The 20,240-nt window shown below is 39.7% G+C and overlaps 1 protein-coding gene across 1 annotated transcript; it reads left to right on the top strand.

Annotated features, from left to right (window-relative positions):
* The first annotated feature begins 17,854 nt into the window (after positions 1-17,854).
* On the top strand, positions 17,855-18,211 carry LOC138875784 (uncharacterized). Its single transcript, XM_070154651.1, has one exon. The coding sequence runs from the start codon at positions 17,855-17,857 to the stop codon at positions 18,209-18,211; it is 357 nt and encodes a 118-aa protein (XP_070010752.1).
* Positions 18,212-20,240: the final 2,029 nt, after the last annotated feature.

The following is a 20,240-nucleotide window of genomic DNA, read 5'->3' as shown; positions in this document are numbered from 1 at the left end:
CTGAAGTTGTATTCCAATAGGTGGGGAGCATTTGTTGGCACTATCTTTTGATCTAACCTGGTTCTATTGACGAGCCCTCGAGGATCCTATCCTCAATCTATCCTCTGATCATTCCGAGGTAAGTTACCCCTTGGGGCATTCCTTCTGTCTTTGAGGTACGGTTGGTAACTTTCTTTGTTTGTTTCCAATTCCTTTGCCAGGAGTTTGATTGGGTATACTGAGCCCAAAGGGGCTCCCAGCTGGTCATCCTCGGCTCTAATCTTTGACTGATATGGGTTGTGGACGTCCGATTAGGTCACGGCCAGATATTCGATCAGGTTCTGCTTCAGCTGCTTTGAAGCCATTGAACTTCATTCGTTCAGGCCTTGGGTGAAGGCATGCATTGCCTAGTCATCTAAGATGGGCAGTAGCTCCATTTGTTCCATCTGGAAGCGGGACACGAATTCCTGTAGCATCTCGTTCTCTCTTTGCTTGATTTTAAAAATGTTAGACTTCCTCGTTGCTACCTTGATGGCTCCAACATGTGCCTTTACGAAGGAGTCTGCTAGCACGACGAACGAATCTATGGAGTTCAGAGCCAAGTTGTGATACCACATCATGGCACCCTTCGAAAGTGCTTCTCCGAATTTTTTAAGCAATACAGACTCGATCTCGTCATTCTTTATATCGTTGCCTTTTACTGTGTAGGTGTAGGCAGTAACATGTTCTTTAGGGTAGGTGGTACCGTTGCACTTAGGGAGTTTCAGCATTCTGAACTATTTTGGAATGGGCTTTAGGGCCACTTCCTCGGGAAACGACCTCTGTATGAACTTTTTCGAATCCAAACCCTTGAGGATCGGGGGCGCACCAGGGATCTGATCGACCCTAGAGTTGTAGGTCTCGACCTTTTTATCATTGGCTGCAATCATTTTCTCACCCGATTAGATCCTTTTGGTGAGGTCCTCGAGCATCTTCACTATGGCAGGGTCGGCCACTGACCCGTTATTGCTTGACCTTTCAAGTACTTGCTCGGTGGGGGGAGCTGTCTCTGGTGCCGCTGTGCTGGGAGTCTTCGGATGTCTTTGTAACTAAGCAATGGCCAATTGTTGTTCCTGCAACATTTCAAAAATAACATGAAGACTAACTTCCTATTTTTCCCCGGCCGGGGTTTTTTGAGCTTCCTATCGGTCGCTATGCCGTATGCTCCTATCGGTGTGAGAAGTTTCGTCGAGTTGTTGTGCGTCATGCGAATCCACGTCCGATAGAATCGGTACAAGCGCATTATCGGGATTCTACGGTGGTGCTCCAGCGGCCGGGACAGCCATGCCATTTTCCCCGTGGTTTTCGAGGTTGTCATTCTCGACTCTGTTAACCGAGCTAGACATTTTGACCTGAAATCAAGAGATCTTGGGCAAGAAGAATTGTGAAAGATAACGTGTGTTTGTGTAATGGAACCAACAAGAAAATAACCACTAATATTTTTAGCCCCACGGTGGGCGCCAAACTGTTTACCGTGTAAATGGTAACAATAATTAAATTTGTAAATGGGATTTTAAGAATATGTGATCTATTCTCGAGCTGGTTGTTTTGAGGATTTGATGATAAGAATACAAAGTTTAACAATGAAATGCAAGCTAAAAACAGGGCGATAACCAAACCAGAAGGCTTACTGCCTGAGTTGTTTTATCAAGAGGATACAAGCTAAAACGAGGGGTTGAACGAACCGAGGAACCTGCTGCCCGTGTGTAGGATTGGTCGATGAGGGGCCTCGAGGTTGAAGTCAGGGTCAAGCTCAAGCTATCCGGGGGAGTGGGGAGTGCGATAACAGTTAAGATATGATTAAACAAAGCTCTATATGGCCAAGACCAATCGATAAATATAGAACAAGTAAGAAGCCCATAAATGCTAAGTGGCCTCAAGCCAGTGAGAGGAAGAGAGTTAGAGAGAAGAAAGAGAGAGAGATATTATTGCACTTGAGTAGAATAATTGGAGCTCTACTTTACAGGGTGTTAGCGACTCCCCTTTTATAAAAGGGGGAGCCCAAAATTAGTACAATATACGTTGAGTGATAAAAGAAATGGGATGGGACAACCGGCTCGCTTTATCACGTATACGTGGGCTGATGTTGAGCTGCTTAAGTAGACCTGATCTACACCAGATATGTTTTTCAGGAGATTTGTGCGTTTGTCGGGACTTCGGTCGGTATTATCTTTGGCTGAGCATTGACATATCATGAGGGAAGTGTCCGGCTCAAGATCCCAGGCCTCCGGGATCACTCTCCGAAGCATCTTGTCAAGGAGAAATCAGCCTCCCCTATTTCACCGCACACAATGTACATCGTCACCTCTATGATCAGGGAGGGGATTGTTGCAGACATTAGGTACGACTTCCTTTTTTTGTATGGCCTTGTTGCCAATTAATGTCTGGATCTTGTCATTTAGTGTTTGGCACTCAGCAGTGGTGTGCCCTTTCATACCGGAGTGGTATGCACAGGTTTTGTTCGGATTGACCCATTGGGATGGATTTTCTAGCGCCGCAGCAAGAATATGAGTGACGTAACCTGCGGCCTTTAACCTTTCATACAATTGGCGATGGGCTAAGCAATGGAGATGTATTGTCTGGGTGGCTTGTGGTTGAAGTTGGGTCATGGTCCTGGATAATTTTGGTGGGTTAGTGGTGATTGGAAGTGGGATGGTTGGGAATTATAGGTATGATGGACAGTGGATGGTTGGGAATATCTAGGAGATGAAGGTTGATATGTAGGTGGCGATGCTTGATATGTGGGTGGAGGTGTTTGATATGTGGGTGGAGGTGTTTGATAGGTAGGAGGAGGTGTCTGGTATGTGGGTAAAGGTGTTTGATATGTGAGTGGAGTTTTTGGGCCTTGGGCCACCATTACTACCCCAACATCCCTTTTCTTCGATATGCCACCTGATTGGAGTGCCTTATTCGTGGCTTTTAGTGCATCGAAATTCGTGACCATCCCGTTCTTGATTCCTTCCTTAATCCTCTCCCCGAGCTTGATGATATCAGAGAATTTGTGATTTTCGATGACCATCAGTCTCTCATATTATAGTGGATACTGTGCTCTGACGAAGATTTTATTCATTTGTTCTTCATCCAAAGCGGTCCTGACCGTGGCGTCATCCGACCTCCAACAAGTAGAATATTCGCGAAAAGTCTCAGTAGGCTTCTTCTTGAGATTTTGAATATAGAAGACATCAGGTGCATTTTCTGTGTTGAACCTAAACCGGTCCATGAAATCTGACACCATGCTTACCCAATTGGACCATTTCTTGGGATTCTGGCTGATATACTAAGACAACGAGTCCCCAGTAAGGCTCCTCATAAAGAGCTTCATTTGAATCTTTTCATCTTTTCCAGCATCGACAAGCTTGTCATAGTAGGTCGTTAGGTGTACCCTTTTGGCAATTCAATATCGGGCTGTATGCACAGATCTTCGTAGTTTAAACCTTTTATTCCTCTGTCGACTTCAACACCTTGAACTCGGCTTGTCAATTTCTTGAGTTCTTCGGCCATGTTCTTAATGAGCAGGTCCTTTTCGGAGGATTCCAGTGCACATGAGATTGGCTGGGTAGAATGTGGTATAGTTTCCATGTATATGGGGTTTCTCTGATGGGTGCCAGGAACTTGGTTTGGTGATGGTCGTTGGTGGAGTTTTGTGGATCGGGGATGAGTGGTGGTGTATTTTGGGGAGTGTGGTAAGTGGTGGTTGGTGGGTACGGGATTGGTTGATGCTGTTGTGGTGGAGTTGGTATCGGCAATGGATTGATATTTTGTGGTAGAGTTGCGTATTGATTTGGTATGGTAGGATTTTGCGGCTGTTGGTTTTGTGTGTTTTGAGGAGGTATTGGGTTTTTTGCGTTCTGTTGGTGGATATCAGGGACATTGAAGGTGAGTGACAAGTTTTCCAAATTGTAGGCCTGCTCAAGTTCTCCTTGCAGTTCTAGTATCTTTTGTTCAAGTCTCAAAACTAGGTCATTCGGGGCCGGAGTATTACGGCCATCCGAGGTCTCTACGTTCTCAATGTTTTTCTTTCGGATTCCACTCAAGTCGTCCATCTTTGATTTCCCTCTGCTTTTTGTGTTGCTTAGAGGAGGATGAGGTTGATGGCCTCTAGATATGGTATGATATGGTGACGAGGCAAGTATGGATGAACCAACCTATGGGGATGGGAATAATAATAATAAAAATAAACAAAACAAAAGGTAACAAGTTAGTGGGGATCCTGAAATGTTTGCAATATTTAAACACATATTGCGAAATATAAACTCGTATCCTAATTTGGGAGCATCGTTGTTCCCGAGGTAGGCCTAGTGACAAATAAATTTGGAGAACTTCAAATGCCAACAAATGCTTCATTTCATAACATAAAAGTAGACGAATCCAAAAACGACACTAACACAATAATAAAACAAGTCACTACTGGCACTTGGCCTTATTACATTTTAAAAAAAAAAACAAGTAAATCTAATCTATTTGGTCCTAGAAGGACCTTCCCCGGATTTGATCTTCCGGACTCCATCAAAAGGATCTCCCAGCTTGCACAGTCCCAGCAGCAAGTAGGCTCGGGCCAGATGTCCTCCCTCTGCTCCTTTAGCATTCTGATAGTTTTTAATCCTTTTTATGACTTTGCCCTCCAGCTCCATTATTCCTCGCTCAAGGTATTCCAGTTTTCTGTTGGAAATGACTACCATCTCATTCCATTCCTCAATCAACTTCACGTTCCTCTCATGTATCTCCCGATTCTCATTTTCAGAGTCGTGGACCCTCTTGAGCAACCTGTTGTGTTTGACTTAGGCTTCAGCTTCCTCATCTATGATTCTGTTCCCTCGACCAGTCCCCGGCATCACCGTTCCTTTCAGATTATCCTCCAACCATGCAGGGTAGAGAGGCTCGCACCCCACGTGATATCTGTTTGGCTCAACAGTGCTTTTCTCCACAATGATTTTGCAGTGCCACATGTGCTGAGCTTGGCACTTGTAAGGTATGTCATCATCTTGGAATTCCGCCCTGAAATGTCTCATCTTGACTACCCTTGGTACAATCTATTTTTTGCCTACTTTCCTCATAACCCGCATAGGGACATATGGATATGTCCCCAGCATCCCGATCAACACCAAATGTGGAGCATCCCTGGACCTGATAATGAACTCATTTGTTGGAAACCATTCAATGTGGGTCATCAACTTAGGGTGATGGAAAGAAATGTGGTCGTTCCAAGCCCTTCGTTGAAATTTTTGGAGATAGCGACCTTTTTGTAGATACTACAACAACCATAACTGCAGCAGTAAGTTGCAACCCTCGAAATGCTGGACCCCTCTTTGACAACGCTCCAGGGCCCTATAGATATCAACTATGATCATGGGGACTATGGTATATGTCTGTCCATTAATCCCCTCCATCAGAGTTTTGGCAACCATGGCCAACCTAGTGTGGATCCTTCCCTTTTTCATTGGGAACACAATCAACCCTAGAAAGCACACAATGAACACGAACACTCTGCGGTGGATGTATCCCAATGAAGTGAGGGCGATATCATCATGATAAGTATGGAAAGACTTGCTATGACCATACCTCTCGTAGAGATATTTGAAAGGTATGTAGGAATCTTTCAAGCACACTAGGTCGACATGCTTTTTCAGCCCCATCATCTTAAAAAATCCCCTGCCCATACGGTTTTCCGGTACCAAAAGCCCAGGATTGTCCCAAGTCAACCCTGCAAGTCCTCCTATTTCCTCTAGGAGTGGTGTCATTTCTATGTCTCCGAAACGGAACACAGCTCTTTCACTATCCCAGAATAACGTGGCAGCCTCGATCAACTTGTTGTTTGGTTCAATATCTAGTAGGGAAGGCAAGTTACCCAGGTACTTTTTCACATGCTTCTTGTCACTTGAGGAAAGATCTTCCCACCAATCTAGCAACAATGGAGGGATATTGCTAACCATACCGAATCTGGGGACTTTGTGCCTCATTTTCTGCAAAACAAAAGGGTTATGCCTTACCCCCACCAGACTCGACTATTTTTACATTTATGATCAACATATCGACTTTTATTCCTCCAAATTAATGCACAGAACGTTATTGTGTCTGTTGGGATTATGGAAAACCCGATGGACTTTGGATAAGGCTTATCTTGAAAAATCATTATGTGGACAACATAACTGATCCAACTAGGTTTGACCATGATGCATGCATAATTTAAATAGAGTAAGGTTTCTACGGGGTTTTAGACTGGTACCCTCAAGGGACAACCTGAGGGGGAAGGCACGAAACCGTCGACTGCACCGCTAATCGACTACCGCAAATAAGCCTTTCCGAATTCAGGGGTATTAAATAGGAAGAGCACAACCACTCATTAAAGCGCTGCTATGGGATTTGATACGCACGAGTGGAATATGATGTGGATCATAATTTATGCAGTAGTTAATAACATGTAGGCAAGTATTTTCATGAAAGGAAAAATAAATTCTACATTTAAATAATTGAAAAGATAGTTACATAAAAAGGAAAACAAGGAGACAAGTTAGTTTTCAGGGTAATAAAGGATTCCTAAATGCTTGAAAATAAGACAGTTGAATTCAGATAAGGGAGCAGGGTACGGGATAAACATGTTTGGACTAATTTGTAAAAGACAAGTTCGTTATGGTAGGAGCCTAAAAATATCCCTAGCAGAGTCGTCATGCTATCACGTCCTTTTTTTCCTTCGCGGAGAAATTCCGGGTTTCGACGTTCATGGGGGTAATAACTCATTTCCTTTTGGGAATTGGGTATTTAAGAGTCGCCACCTAACAAATTATGGTCCGTTAGGTCACCTAGAGTGATTAACTCTTGAGTTAGTTTGCATTACCAGAGATTAGGGTAAGGGCTCGAAGTAACCTCGGGGGAAAGGTGTTAGGCACCCTTCTTGATCCACAATGGTGGGTCCCGGCCGAACTTATATTCAAAAATTAGTCCACATAAACAGTTGAATTAAATAAATTGCTAATAAGGCACATTGGATAGTTCAAGTAGTAAGATAAAGGTTTGAATAAGTTGTAAAAGACGAAAGTTTAAATAAAGAGAGAGGATTTTGTAAGGAGGGGTCCTAGGTTGTTTGTCCTATAGGATCACCCCACGCAATGTCCGGTAAACACTCCTCGATGAGGGTCTACACGTGACATTAACACGTAGTAATCATATCCCATGTCTACCCTTCCCATCCCTTTATTAGTCATGCAAAGCGAGTGTTTGGTAACCGATTCCTATTGCGTGTTGCTACATGTCCCTTCTTAATGGTTCCAGAGGGAGTTTGGACCTCTACCTATAGGTAGTTCTAGACACCCCTAAGCTTTAGAAAGCAAAAATTCTAAGGCGACAGTCAAAACATTTAGGACTTTAACATAATGGGAGCAATTAAGAGGCTCATAGTTTCCTCCTCAAACAAACATACAAGCAGCACGACTCAAACACAGTTAAGGTCTTTATTAATTAAAGTCCTAAAGAGGGATCTCTAAGTGACTATGCAAAAACAGACCAAACTCTTATACCCAGAAGTTATAACCAAGTAGTTGCCTAGGGATTCCTTTTTTAAAAGCTTATTAGAATCAGAAAAGTTAAGTGACAAAGACAGTTTCAGAGAAATACAATTTTTAAAACGCCATGAGGCTTGCTTATATGTAGTAGACTGTGTTTATATTAATGCAAAAGAGCAGGTTTTTGAAATAGACTCCTTTAATACCTATAAGCATGATATCTAATGAGATTGAGGCAATTTTGAAAGAACCTTTTTCCAGGAAATGTTTGACACTTAATAAGACCAGTTTTAAGAATGGACTAGGCGTAATGAAGTTGATTTATTAGGATAATTAGATTATCAGACAGAATTGCTGTAGAGATCCCTATGGGCATGGTATCTTGCTGTATTACTGGTTTTAGACAATTTACAGCAACATACAAAAAGAATTATTAAAACTGAATCGGAGTTGAGTCCTATAGGCATGATTTCTATTAGGCAAAAGCAATTAGATTCAAAAGAGCAAACCTATGAGCATGTTCTCTACTTATGCAGGCGGTCAAACTTCATAAATAAGGTCCTAAGTGCAGGATTTCTACCCATATTACCCTTTAAAGTATGCATCTACCCACCCTTTTACTAAATACCCCGAATATCAATTTACAAATTTTTACAGGCCAATGAATGAATTGCATAAGTAAAATAGAAAATCAAAAAGTTATTCTATAGGGAGCTTGCAACTAGGCCAATTTTTTCCAAAGCCTCCAATGGTCTCATAAGACTCAATTCCATAAACAAATCAGAGTTTAGGTGCATCAAAGTTCCCTAAGGGTCTCAAGGACCCCGGGCAATGCTTACACCTAGACTTAGCAACCAAGCATTGAACCAGTGCAGTGTGGAAAGGCCAACCTTAGTATGCCAGAGTTCATAGGGCTCTCAAGAGGATCCCAAGGTAGTACACATACTAGTGGGGGGCAGAACTTATTGACTAAGAGTAAGCTGGAAGTGCAGGATACAAGTTGAAAAAGGTATATTAAAGACTGGATTAGAAAGTCTATTTTGAAAGTAATTAGTAAAGCAACAGAGATTGTTTTAAAATAGGTTGGGGTAGTAAACAAAGCTCAAACACCATAAGATAGGATCACACACAGCTAGTTTATAGAATTCAAGTGAATTCATTAGTCACACAGGGGTCAAGGGGTTTGGGATACATAAACATTTGACTGCAAACACATATCCCAGCAAGGGTCCTAAGACTGGTTTGGACTTGCTCAGAAATAGTTGACACTGGCATAATCACAAACCAGTTAGGAAGAGCACGAACACATAGAGGGTGATAGGGATTTGGGGGTTCATAAAAGGTAAGTACACAATAAGTAAAAGGTAATTGACAAGGCATGTTTTGAAACACATATAAGGAGGGAATACATTAATCTAAAGGGAAGAGAAGGCATAATAGCATGTTGATAAGGTAACATAACTACAAGTTTCTCAACAAAACCTCAAATAGAAGCAGACTAGAAATAAAAGAAACTGAAACAATAAGAGAAGCATGTTGTTGTTGAGCCTTTAAATTAAAAATAGGACATACCAGTGAAGAGAGAAGTAAGCAGAATGAAAGAACAAAAGAGCACAGATGATTAGCCTTGGCTTGCATCCGGCTAATAACAGTAAATAGCACAAGAGAGAGGGGAGAGCAGAGATTTTTAGTAAGAGAGGTAGTTTTGAAAACCAAGTGTTCGTGTCTATTAATGAAAGACATATGGTATTTATAGTTCAAAGTAGGTAGTGAAATAAGGTAAGAATCATAGTAGTATAATAATTGAAGAACTCAGACTCAATCAATTAGAGAATCAAGGAAGTACTCCCTTAAGTTAAGGGAATCAAATTAAACGGGAAGATTCAGTATCATATAAGGCAAGAAGGAAAATCAGTACATGACTAAATAAGGAAGGAGTTAAGGCTCAGTGGGCATATAGTATTCAATTAGGACTAAATACATAAAACCTTAATTAAGGACACGATTCAGTAGAAATAAAGTATCATAGGAAATATGGTAATAAAATCAGTCAGCTTAAACAGACGAGGTAAATCTTTTAGGGCTTTAAAAGAAAATCTTTCAATCACCATAAATTAAGGAAATCAGAATCAATCAAGAGGGAGTCATGATTCTGTATTTTCAACATATAAATAGAGAAGATCAAACAGATGTAGCAAACAGGCAAGGTTAGTCATATTGACAGAAAGAAGCAAGAGATGAACAAGCAAAATGAGCACAGACATAAAGAAGTGACATAAGTAGGCTAAGGATTTAGTAAAACACATTCGAAGCATGGTAACCACGGAAAATTAACAAGAGTCAAGTAAACAGGCTAACACACAGAACCAAAGTAAAGATAAACTTAGAAATTAGGGCTTTTGACATAGGCGAATTAAAAAGAAGTAAGAACATAATATCAGTCAAAATAAGCAAGGAAAGAGGTTTAATCATAAAGAAAATCGGTTAAAAAAAGTGTAGAAAGAACTCCGAGAAAACCCTAATTTTTTAAAGAAAGTAAAAATGGTTTGAAGTTGAGGGTCTTTCAGAAGAAGTTCAAGAACAGGGCAAATCATAGGAAGAAACAGACTTAAAGCATAAATATAGCATAGATCTGAGAGATTCAGACGAGAGTTAGGGTTTCAAAGGAAACCCAGATAGAAATGAAAGAACTTAATGTAAACTTCACCGATTGTAACATATAAGGTGTGATTTTGCCTAAAATCACATCAGAGAAGCCATGAATAACAGAAACAGAAACCCTAGATCCAAATTGGCATGGCCCAGGACCCTTGAAGGCCTTAGAGATGATGAGCAAGGTGGTGGAGTGACCATTCGAGGCTTGGTACTGAAAGGAAGTCGTCGGAGATGACCGGAGAAGGTAGGCAATTGACAGAGTCCACGGTTAGTTGAGAGAAGAGAGAAGATGGGAGGATTTAAAGGCGGCGGATTTAGAAAATGGTTTAGGGTTTGGGGGTGTATGAATTAAAAAAGGAAAGAACAAAGGAGGGTCGTTGATCTTTTAGATCAACCGCCAAGATCTGATGGGTTTTGGGTCGGGTAGGAAGTGTTTGGGGTCTGGGTCGGGTTATTTAATAGGAGATTGGGCTGGGGAGGGGTCCGAATTTGGCTAAAATTGAAAGCAAAATTTGGCTATGATTTAAATAGCCAATTTTCTCTATTTTAATTTATAATAAATAATAGGTAATTTCTGAAAAATAATTTAAGGTTCTAAAATGATTTAAAATATATAATTAATATTTTAAAAATATAGGGACCGATATTATGCATATAGAATATAATTATACCCTAAAATGGGCTAACGTTGCAATTATAGGCAATTTAGCTTAAAAATACTAAATATAATTATAAAAATGCATGAAAAATATTTTAGCCATATTTTGGCATAAGTATAGAAATTAAATAAATAAATTTTCATAACAATAATTTAGGAAATAGTTATTGGGGATTTTATGAATAAAAGGGGAGAAAATAAATCAATTTAAACCCTTAAAATTATGAGAAAATAATAAAAACCTTGTGCATGCTTATATATGCATATATGTGTTATTCTGAAGGTATTTATGCATATTTAAAATATATAGGGAAAAATTGAGTATCAACAATATGCATGCGGCGAGATAAGGTGAACTTGATATGCATGTTGCTAGTAGGGGAACTACATGAAGCCACGCGATTTAATAAGATGGGCTAAAACACGAGTACCTATTGTGGGAAAAATAATTTTAAAACAAATTGTAAGGCTCCCGTATTGATAGAAGGAAAGATTTGGATTGAGAATGAGAAATGTGAATACGAGGCAGTGATGTCTCCTAAACTCACACCACAAATATAGGTAGTGAGGCGGTCGAAGCAATAATAAAAATCCAATGCAAGTCGGGGTCGAATCCACAAGGAGTTAGAATTTGGATTAGGTATATATTTGGTGTAATTATATGATGTGCCTCAAATTACACTTCCACATTCTTGTTTGTTGTTTTTATTTCTACTTTAAGCTATTGATTGCCATTATAAAACTAGGCGACAATATTCTTGGTTTTGGTTGTTTTTAAAATGATAAAAGATCTAGGATCGTGACTTCCATCTAGGTGATTACCTAATAGGTTGTAAACTCTAGATCACGTTTGTTTAATCGGGGTTGTAATATAGCAATCACACACAATTATCCACTCTATACCTCTCAATGGTTTGAGTGATTTTACCCAATTTGGCTTTCTCAAGTCCAAACGGGTATTGCAAAAAACAAGTGATATATGCTCCAGTCGAGTCTTACTATCTCTAGATTTTACCCTCTAATTTGGGCTATCAATTTCTTGAGTTCACCTCAATTTCTTGTTAGCCAAGTTTTCCGAGACTTTGTCTCTCTTTCTCAAGTAGAGACTAGGTCGATAAGGCATAAATCAATGTTTACAACCATTAATTCTTGAATTCAAGCAAGAATTACGCCAAATATCACTAACCCAATCACAAACAAGCCTTAAATCAAACACTCATTAAGTACCCACACTAGGGTTGGGCCACAACCCTAGCTAGAAATTTAGCTACTCATAGAACATGAATAAATTAATATAGATGCATAATAATTGATTATGGAAAGAAAATCTAATGTTTAGAAGCTTATATAGTACAAAATTACTCAAAGCAGTAAAGAAAACGGCTCAGGTGCTCTTCCAAATACTCAACTTAACCTAAAAATGATAAAACGTTCTATTTATACTAAGCTGAAAATATCTGAAGAAAATGGCCCAACGGAGGTTATGCGGCCGTAATACGCTCAAATTACACTTTAATTAAATAGTGTAAGGCGGTCAGTGTCAAATATAATAACCCAGTAAGGTTGGGGTCGAATCCCACAGGGAATATGCGTGAAAAGGTTACTCGCGTAGTGTGGTACTTGACTTAAGTCATAATTCTATTCGGTTAATTGTAACAACAGTATGATATGATTGTGATTTGCATAAATAACTAATTGTAACGTTGAGAATGTAAATAATTTGATTAAGGAAACCAATGTTGTCTCCCCTTCAATGGAATGTAATGTTATCGGTGTTAATATGATATATTTATAATGGATGGTTCTTTAAAATGATTTCTAAATGACTACCCAATATTTTTCAATAGCTGGGTAGTATTTCCTCTTAGTGATTTTTCCAAATATAAAAGAGTTGCAATTAAGAACAATCAATATATGACAAATAAAACCCACTTTTTCCTTAGCTATTCTATTAAACAAGGTTTAAAGCCTTTAGTCTTTGATATTTACTTCTACCAAATTCTAACTCACTTTTCCAAGTAAAGAAATAATTTAATGGCACTTGTTAATGTTTGCAACCACAACAATAAATGAAGAATGAGAAATAAATATATATCAACCAACCATTATACATATATTAAATATTAAATACCCATTAACATAACACTCATTTAGGGTCCACAACCTTAGTATTTAAAGTTAGCTACACATGCTAAAATACAAAAAAGATTAGAATATTAAATTCCATAAAGCTTAAAAGTGCAAGATTCTTCACTCAAAAGCTTCCAAAAGAGAGGAATATAAATGACTTGGAATGTAGCTCAAAAACCAGACAAGATGCCCCCACAAAACCCCAATAAATCTATTTATAGTGTGTTAAAACTAGGGACAAATTTCGGACAAAAACACCCTTACAGGTTAATTATGCGACTGCATATCTGTTGCATAACAGACATGCGGTCCCCGCATTCTCTTCAAGTCCATCGCATCTTCAAACCCTAGTTTCCATGCATTCATCGCTTTTAGGTTATGATGTCCGCATTGTTGATTTGCAATCGCAATTTGCACCACATTTTCCGCCTTCAGCAACTTCTATAACGAGTTTGTGATCCATTGTGCATCCCGCAAACATGTTATGTGGTCGCATAATGGACCGCATTTTTTGCACCTGACTTTGGCCAGCAAACTGTTGGACTCTGCGATTTCTTTGAGCACTGTGCGGTCTGCATGTTTGATTTGCCGCCCACATCCTCACCTATGCGATCACATTTTGCTATTTTCTTGACCTTTTTTGGCTTTTTATTTCATTTCCATGTTCTTAGGCCCTTAAACCTCATACACTTCAAAAATATTAAAATTACATAAGTATAGAAGATAATTGCATTTAAAACAAGCTAAAACCTAAGCAATTTGTATTAAATGTGCCGAAATTCTCCGGCACATCAACACCCCCAACTTAAACTCTTGCTTGTGCTCAAGCAACCAAAATGACACTATCCTATTCTAGACTCCATCTGAACGATATGAAACAATAGTGACCGCGGATAGTGTTAGTTGTCAGTACTACGAGAGTGCCATTTCGTTTATTTACCCTTCCTGAACCATCATTGTTATTTACAAGGAAAACTAATCAACTTGTGAAACTTTGGGCCTTGACCAATTTGACAAAATGTTACTCTCAGCTAAGTGCAATTGCATTCGACTTCAAGAACTCAACTTCTGTCCAAGCTCACAATTCATGTGCCCTCACTAGAAAGAAAGTCCCACACTCACAATATTTACAATGAAAACAAAAGGGACGGATTCACAAAGACACTCACTCTCAAAAAGAGTTTCAAGTGTTATAACATTCCATATCATAAGCTTGCCCTTATTTTCATTCATCGCTTTATTCTAAGAATGTTCGGTTGGAGATCTGATAAGGACTTTTTAAGTTTGTAATGTAGGTTTAGGGAAGGGTCAGATAAGCATTTGGGTACAAGTGACTACACCCTCCTTGAACACTACTCACATTTTTCTTTCTTGTTGCTCTTTGCTTCTTTTCAAATCATCTAGCCCTCATTAGCTCCTACTTCCCAACATTGAGCCACCTTCAATACCTCTCTAATTCTCTTCAAGACTCCATATTTATATATACATACAACTCTTTTTCTTTTCTTTTTCTTATTTTCTCTTGCAAAATATGTTTTTTTCTTTTTATTTTGCTTTTGGAGCTTGAGTAGTTTCACACCTTGAGGGATACTTTCCTACACTCACTATACAACCTTGTCAATTTTCGTCTTGACACCACACCCCCAACTTAGGCTTTTAACCACATTCTCAATGTTCAAGGAGGGACGGGTTCAAAAGAGGGAATTATTTTACAAAAGGGGAAAGATTTGTAATGAGGTAGCCAAAGAAAAGGTTAAAGGCTCAAGTGGGGTAACTAGTGATACTATCTGTATAATGGGTAGCTTGAAAGGCTAAGTGGTTTTCCAAAATCACAAAGACTGCCTAAGGTCATTTCTCCAACCAAATGTGATTATCATAGGCATCGAAAGACCAACCAGGCAAGTTCTAGATGGCAGAAGTAGCCACAAGAATTATTTCTACAAAGACTCACACACATGCAAACAAACTATTTGGCTCAACATAGTTTTAGCCCTCGAGTCAACACTTGGCAACTCGAAGCTTTCATCATATTTACATGTATAACTCTAGGTAGACATAGAGTCAAAGAGCGAGCCTCAAGTTCACACAGTTTATTTCTTCTTTTTTTTTTGTATTAATGCAAGGGTATAGGCTATTTACAGGCACACATGCTTGCATCTAGACAACTACACCAAACCGGTCAAAATGTTTCATTCTGCTACCCTGGTTCTACTATTACACCCTTGGAAAAGAACCCGGCAAAGAAAAACCAAGGGGGATTCATTACTAATTACTAAAGATGAACATACAACTATCTACTTGTTTTTATTTTTTTTATTATTTTTTTTATACAAAGATCACCTATGTACTAAAACCACAAAACACAAATATATACAGAATCACAACACAAGTATATACGAAAGCTTACTTATATGACCCAAAAACATGTACAATAGTTTAGTTCACAAAATTTTGTACAATGTTATACCACCCCCAACTAAAAAGCATGAATTGTACCAATACAAGAAAATGTAAAATAGAGTTTAGGGGCTCCCTGAGGCACACTAAGCACTACGGGAGTCAGAAGCCGGCTGAATGATGGTGGGGTCACCCTCTGATTCTTAAGCTGGGACTGATGAGATCTTGGCCGAATGAGTGACCTGCACTAATGGAGGATGGATCTCTAGCTGGCCCGACACTGGAGCTGGGGCTTGTGAGCTGCTAGCCTTGACTGCTGATAGCTGAGTGGTCGATGGAATGGCTTGGGCGACCATGTCTGCTAGCAAATGTTCAATTGCCTTCTGAACAACTGTTTGTTCCTCCTCTGCAACTATAGGGGCAGCAATCTGCTTACCCTTCTCCTGAGGGCCCTCATCCTCCTCAGACCATGACTCCTCATCAGTATCTCCCTCGTCTGCCTCCCCACCTTCGGACTCTACAGAGTGTCCGAAATCTTCCTCAGAAGGAATGTCAATACGTTCAGGGGAAGCTGGAGGCTGGGAAGCCCCGATAGTTTGAGATGCAGGGTCTATCATCAAGGTGGAGAAGTCAAGATCCAATCTAGCCACTACCATTTCCGCTCCCTGTGCACCTTCCTTAGGCATGAAGGAGGATAGATCGAACTCCAGAGTTTGAATTTTGTGGAGCTCAGTCTTCATTGTGGCAACATCTTCACGGATCTTTGGCAAGTCACCAACCTCACCCCGCTCTATCTTTTCAACCCACACCTCAATCTGCTTTAGGTGATCCCCATGAGATGTTTGTCATTGTTGGAGGGTTGTCACTAAGGACTGGATAAGAGTCGATGACTGCTTGATGAGGGTGGGGAGGTTCTTTAGAAGCTGGTCTACCTTAGCATTTACATGTTGAGCTAAGAGATCAAGCCTCGAAACAGCTGGCAGTATGGCAGAAGGCTGGGCAATGGTTGCCTGAGAAGTGGGTTGTGGAGTGGAAGTGGATGAAATAGTAGCCTGAGGAGACACGAGAGTCTGGGAATCTGAGGGCTCTATATCAGTAGGAGTCTGGGTCTGAAACTCTAGGGGAGCAACATCTACTGCATCATTAATGCGCGTGATATCAATATCCTTCAGTGTTTTCCCGGTCCTTCTAGTGGTGTAGCTATTGGAGAAGTGCTTGGCCAACATCACAACAAGGTTCTTCACCCGGTCTATTATGTAAGCAAGACACTCAATGAAGCACAAATGAATTATACGGTGACTGAGCAAGAACTTCTTTCCATTGTCTATGCCTTTGAAAAATTTCGGGCTTACTTATTGGGATCCAAGGTGATAGTGTACATAGATAATGTTGCTCTTCGCTATCTTATGGCAAAGAAGGATGCAAAGACTAGGTTGATTCGGTGGGTCCTGTTGTTGCAATAGTTTGACTTTGAAGTCAAAGATAGAAAAGGGACGGAAATCAAGTGGTGGATCATTTATCAAGGCTTGAAGAGGCATGGAGACCAAAGGGAGATCTTGAAATCAACGATGCTTTCCCGAATGAACACATATTGGCATTATATAGCACTTTTACTCCTTGATATGCCGATATTTCTAACTACTTGGTTAGTGACCTTATTCCGGATGGATCAGAATCCTATCAAAAGAAAAAGTTTTTGAGAGATTGTCGGCAATACTATTGGGAAGAACCATTCTTGTTCCATGTTTGTGCTGATAACATCATCCGAAGGTGTGTTCCATAAGAGGAGATTATGCCAGTTCTAAAGGCATGCCACGACTCACTGGTCTGGGGTCACCATGGGGGCAATCGAACGGTGGAAAAGATGTTTTAATGTGGTTATTATTGTCTGTCGATTTATCATAATATCAATCAAATGGTCAAGGCTTGCGACTAATGCCAAAGGCAAGGATCCATCTCCAAGAGGCATGAAATGCCAATGCACTTTGTGATGGAGATAGAAATATTTGATGTGTAGGGAATTGATTTTATGGGCCCCTTTGTAAGCTCGTGTGGTATGAAATATATCTTGGTGGCTGTGGACTATGTATCCAAATGGGTTGAAGCAATTGCCTTACCAAACAATGAGGCAAGGAATGTGACCGCATTCATAAATAATAACATATTCACACGATTTGGCACTCCTAGAGCCATTCTTAGTAATGGTGGGTATCATTTCTGTAACAAGGCTTTCACGGGGCTACTAGAGAAATATGGCGTCAAGAATACGGTGGCCACACCTTATCATCTCCAATCAAGTGGCCAAGTTAAAGTTTCCAACCGGGAGATAAAGAACATTCTAGCAAAGACTGTTAATGCAAACAGGACCGATTGGTCAAAGAAGCTAGATAATGTATTGTGGGAATACCGCACGGCGTACAAAACTCCTATTGGCACTTCTCCTTAACGATTAGTCTTTAGCAAGGCTTGTCATCTACCCGTCGAATTGGAGCACGAAGCCATGTGGGCTTTAAAGAAGTTGAACTTGGACTGGGCTGAAGCTGCAAATTTGAGGTTAACACAACTCAATGAAATGGAGGAATTCCATTTCCATGCATATGAAAGTGCAGATGTGTACAAAGAAAGAATGAAGTTCGTCCACGACAAAAAGATCTTGAAAAGGGAGTTCAAGTCGGGTGACTTGGTTTTTCTCTTCAACTCAAGGCTCAAATTGTTTCCGGGCAAGCTCAAATTGAAATGGTCCGGTCCGTTCAAAGTGGTCAATGTATCCCCTTTTGGGCTCCGAATCTTCAAAGTAAATGGCCAGCGAGTCAAGAACTACTTGGGCACAGATGGAGAAAAACATTTGGTGGAATAGTTGGCTCTCAAAGATGGTCTGTGCCCGACAAATGAGTGAACCCAAAGAAAGTCCAACTACGTCGTGTCGCAACGTTAAATCAAACGGTTCATGGGAGGCAACCCATGTGTGGTAACATTTTTTTTTCATTTAAAGTTTAACTTTTGTTAAATAGATTTAATTGAGCAATTTAAAGTGTGTGTTAAAGTGCAGGTGATTCAAAAAAATCATAACACTGGGTAAAATTGCGTGTGAAAGGGAATAAAAGTCACCATGGGAAGTTTGCGACACAGATGTGGTCACATTTTAACTATGTAGACCGCATTGTGGTTGCAAAACCAGACAGTTTGTTTGGCTAAATTTGGTGGCTGAAATGCGGTGAGGAGGTGCACTTTGCGGACCGCATTTCAAGTATGCGATCGCACAAGTGCACCGCATTATGTCCTCAAGCAACTCAAGTTGAACCCACCGCATAAAAATTATGCAGTCGCATAATGTGTTATGCGGTGACTTACCCACCGCGAATCTCACAAGTAAATAACCCTCGCATATCATCAGCATTCAAACACTTGCAAAACAAAAGAAAAGATTTTTTTATCAGAAAGAAATCAAAACAAAAAATGAAAAAAGGAGAAGGGAAAACAGTTAGTTGAATTGAAAATAGTAAACAACATCTGTTGATTTCATCTCCCAAGTGTTCTCATTTCCCTATCACTGGTATGTTCTCATCTCCCGATTTCATCCTTGTAAATGTTATTTTAAATTTTGTTGTGTTTGTCCTATTTTGGTTTCCTTTAATTTTTGTTCCTTTTTCCTCTTCGTATGTGGGTATCTGTTCGTAATGTGAGGGAGTTCTTGGATAGGTAGTTAGGTTTGGGGGTGCTAGGTAGTGAAACTAGGTTCGCCATTGTTGAGGGTAGAGTTCAAAATGTGAGAACGATAACTTTTGCGGACCGCACAGTCGATTTGTAGTCCACATTTTTGTCACAGAATAAACCCTAGGTGGCCTGACGAAGATGACAAAATACGGCGACTTTGCAATTGGATAGGCGATATGCGGACCGCAAAGTCATCACATACTAAAATAGTTTCAAGCCTTTTGTAGGTGGTCGGTGTCAAATATAATAACCCAACAAGGTTGGAGTCGAGTCCCACAGGGAATAGGCGTGAAAAGGTCATTCGAGTAGTGTGTTACTTGACTTAAGTCATAATTCTGTTTGGTTAATTGTAACAAGCGTATGATATGATTATGATTTGAATAAATAACTAATTGTAACGTTGAGAATGTAAATAATTTGATCAAGGAAACAAAGGTTGTGTCCCCTTCAATGGAATATAATGCTATCAGTGTTAATATGATATATTTCTAATGGAAGGTTCTTTAGATATGCAAATGATTTCTAAATGACTACCCAATATTTTTCAATAGCTGGGTAGTATTTCCTCTTTGTGATTTTTCCAAATATAAATGAGTTGCAATTAAGAACAATCAATATATGCCAAATAAAACCCACTTATTCCTAAGCGATTCTATTGAACAAGGTTTAAAGCCTTGAGTCTTTGATATTTACTTCTACCAAATTCTAACTCACTTTTCCAAGTAAAGAATGAATTTAATGGCACTTGTTAATGTTTGCAACCACCAACAATAAATGAAGAATGAGAAATAAATATATATCAACCAACCATTATACATATATTCAATGTTAAACACCCATTAACATAACATCCATTTAGAGTCCACAACCTTAGTATTTAAAGTTAGCTACACGTGCTAAAATACAAAAATATGAGAATATTAAATGCTATAAAGCTTACAAAGTGCAAGATTCTTCACTCAAAAGCTTCCAAAAGAGAGGAATATTAAATACTTGGAATGTAGCTCAAAAACCAGACAAGATGCCCCCACAAAACCCCAATAAATCTATTTATAGTGGGTCAAAACTCGGGACACATTTCGGACAAAAACACCCTTACAGGTCAATTATGCGACCGCATAGCTATCGCGTAATAGACATGCGGCCCGCATTCTCTTCAAGTCCATCGCATC

The sequence above is a fragment of the Nicotiana sylvestris genome, chromosome 8 (genome assembly GCF_000393655.2).
Source record: "Nicotiana sylvestris chromosome 8, ASM39365v2, whole genome shotgun sequence".
Lineage (NCBI taxonomy): Eukaryota > Viridiplantae > Streptophyta > Magnoliopsida > Solanales > Solanaceae > Nicotiana > Nicotiana sylvestris.
This window is presented reverse-complemented; position numbering and strand designations above follow the sequence as displayed.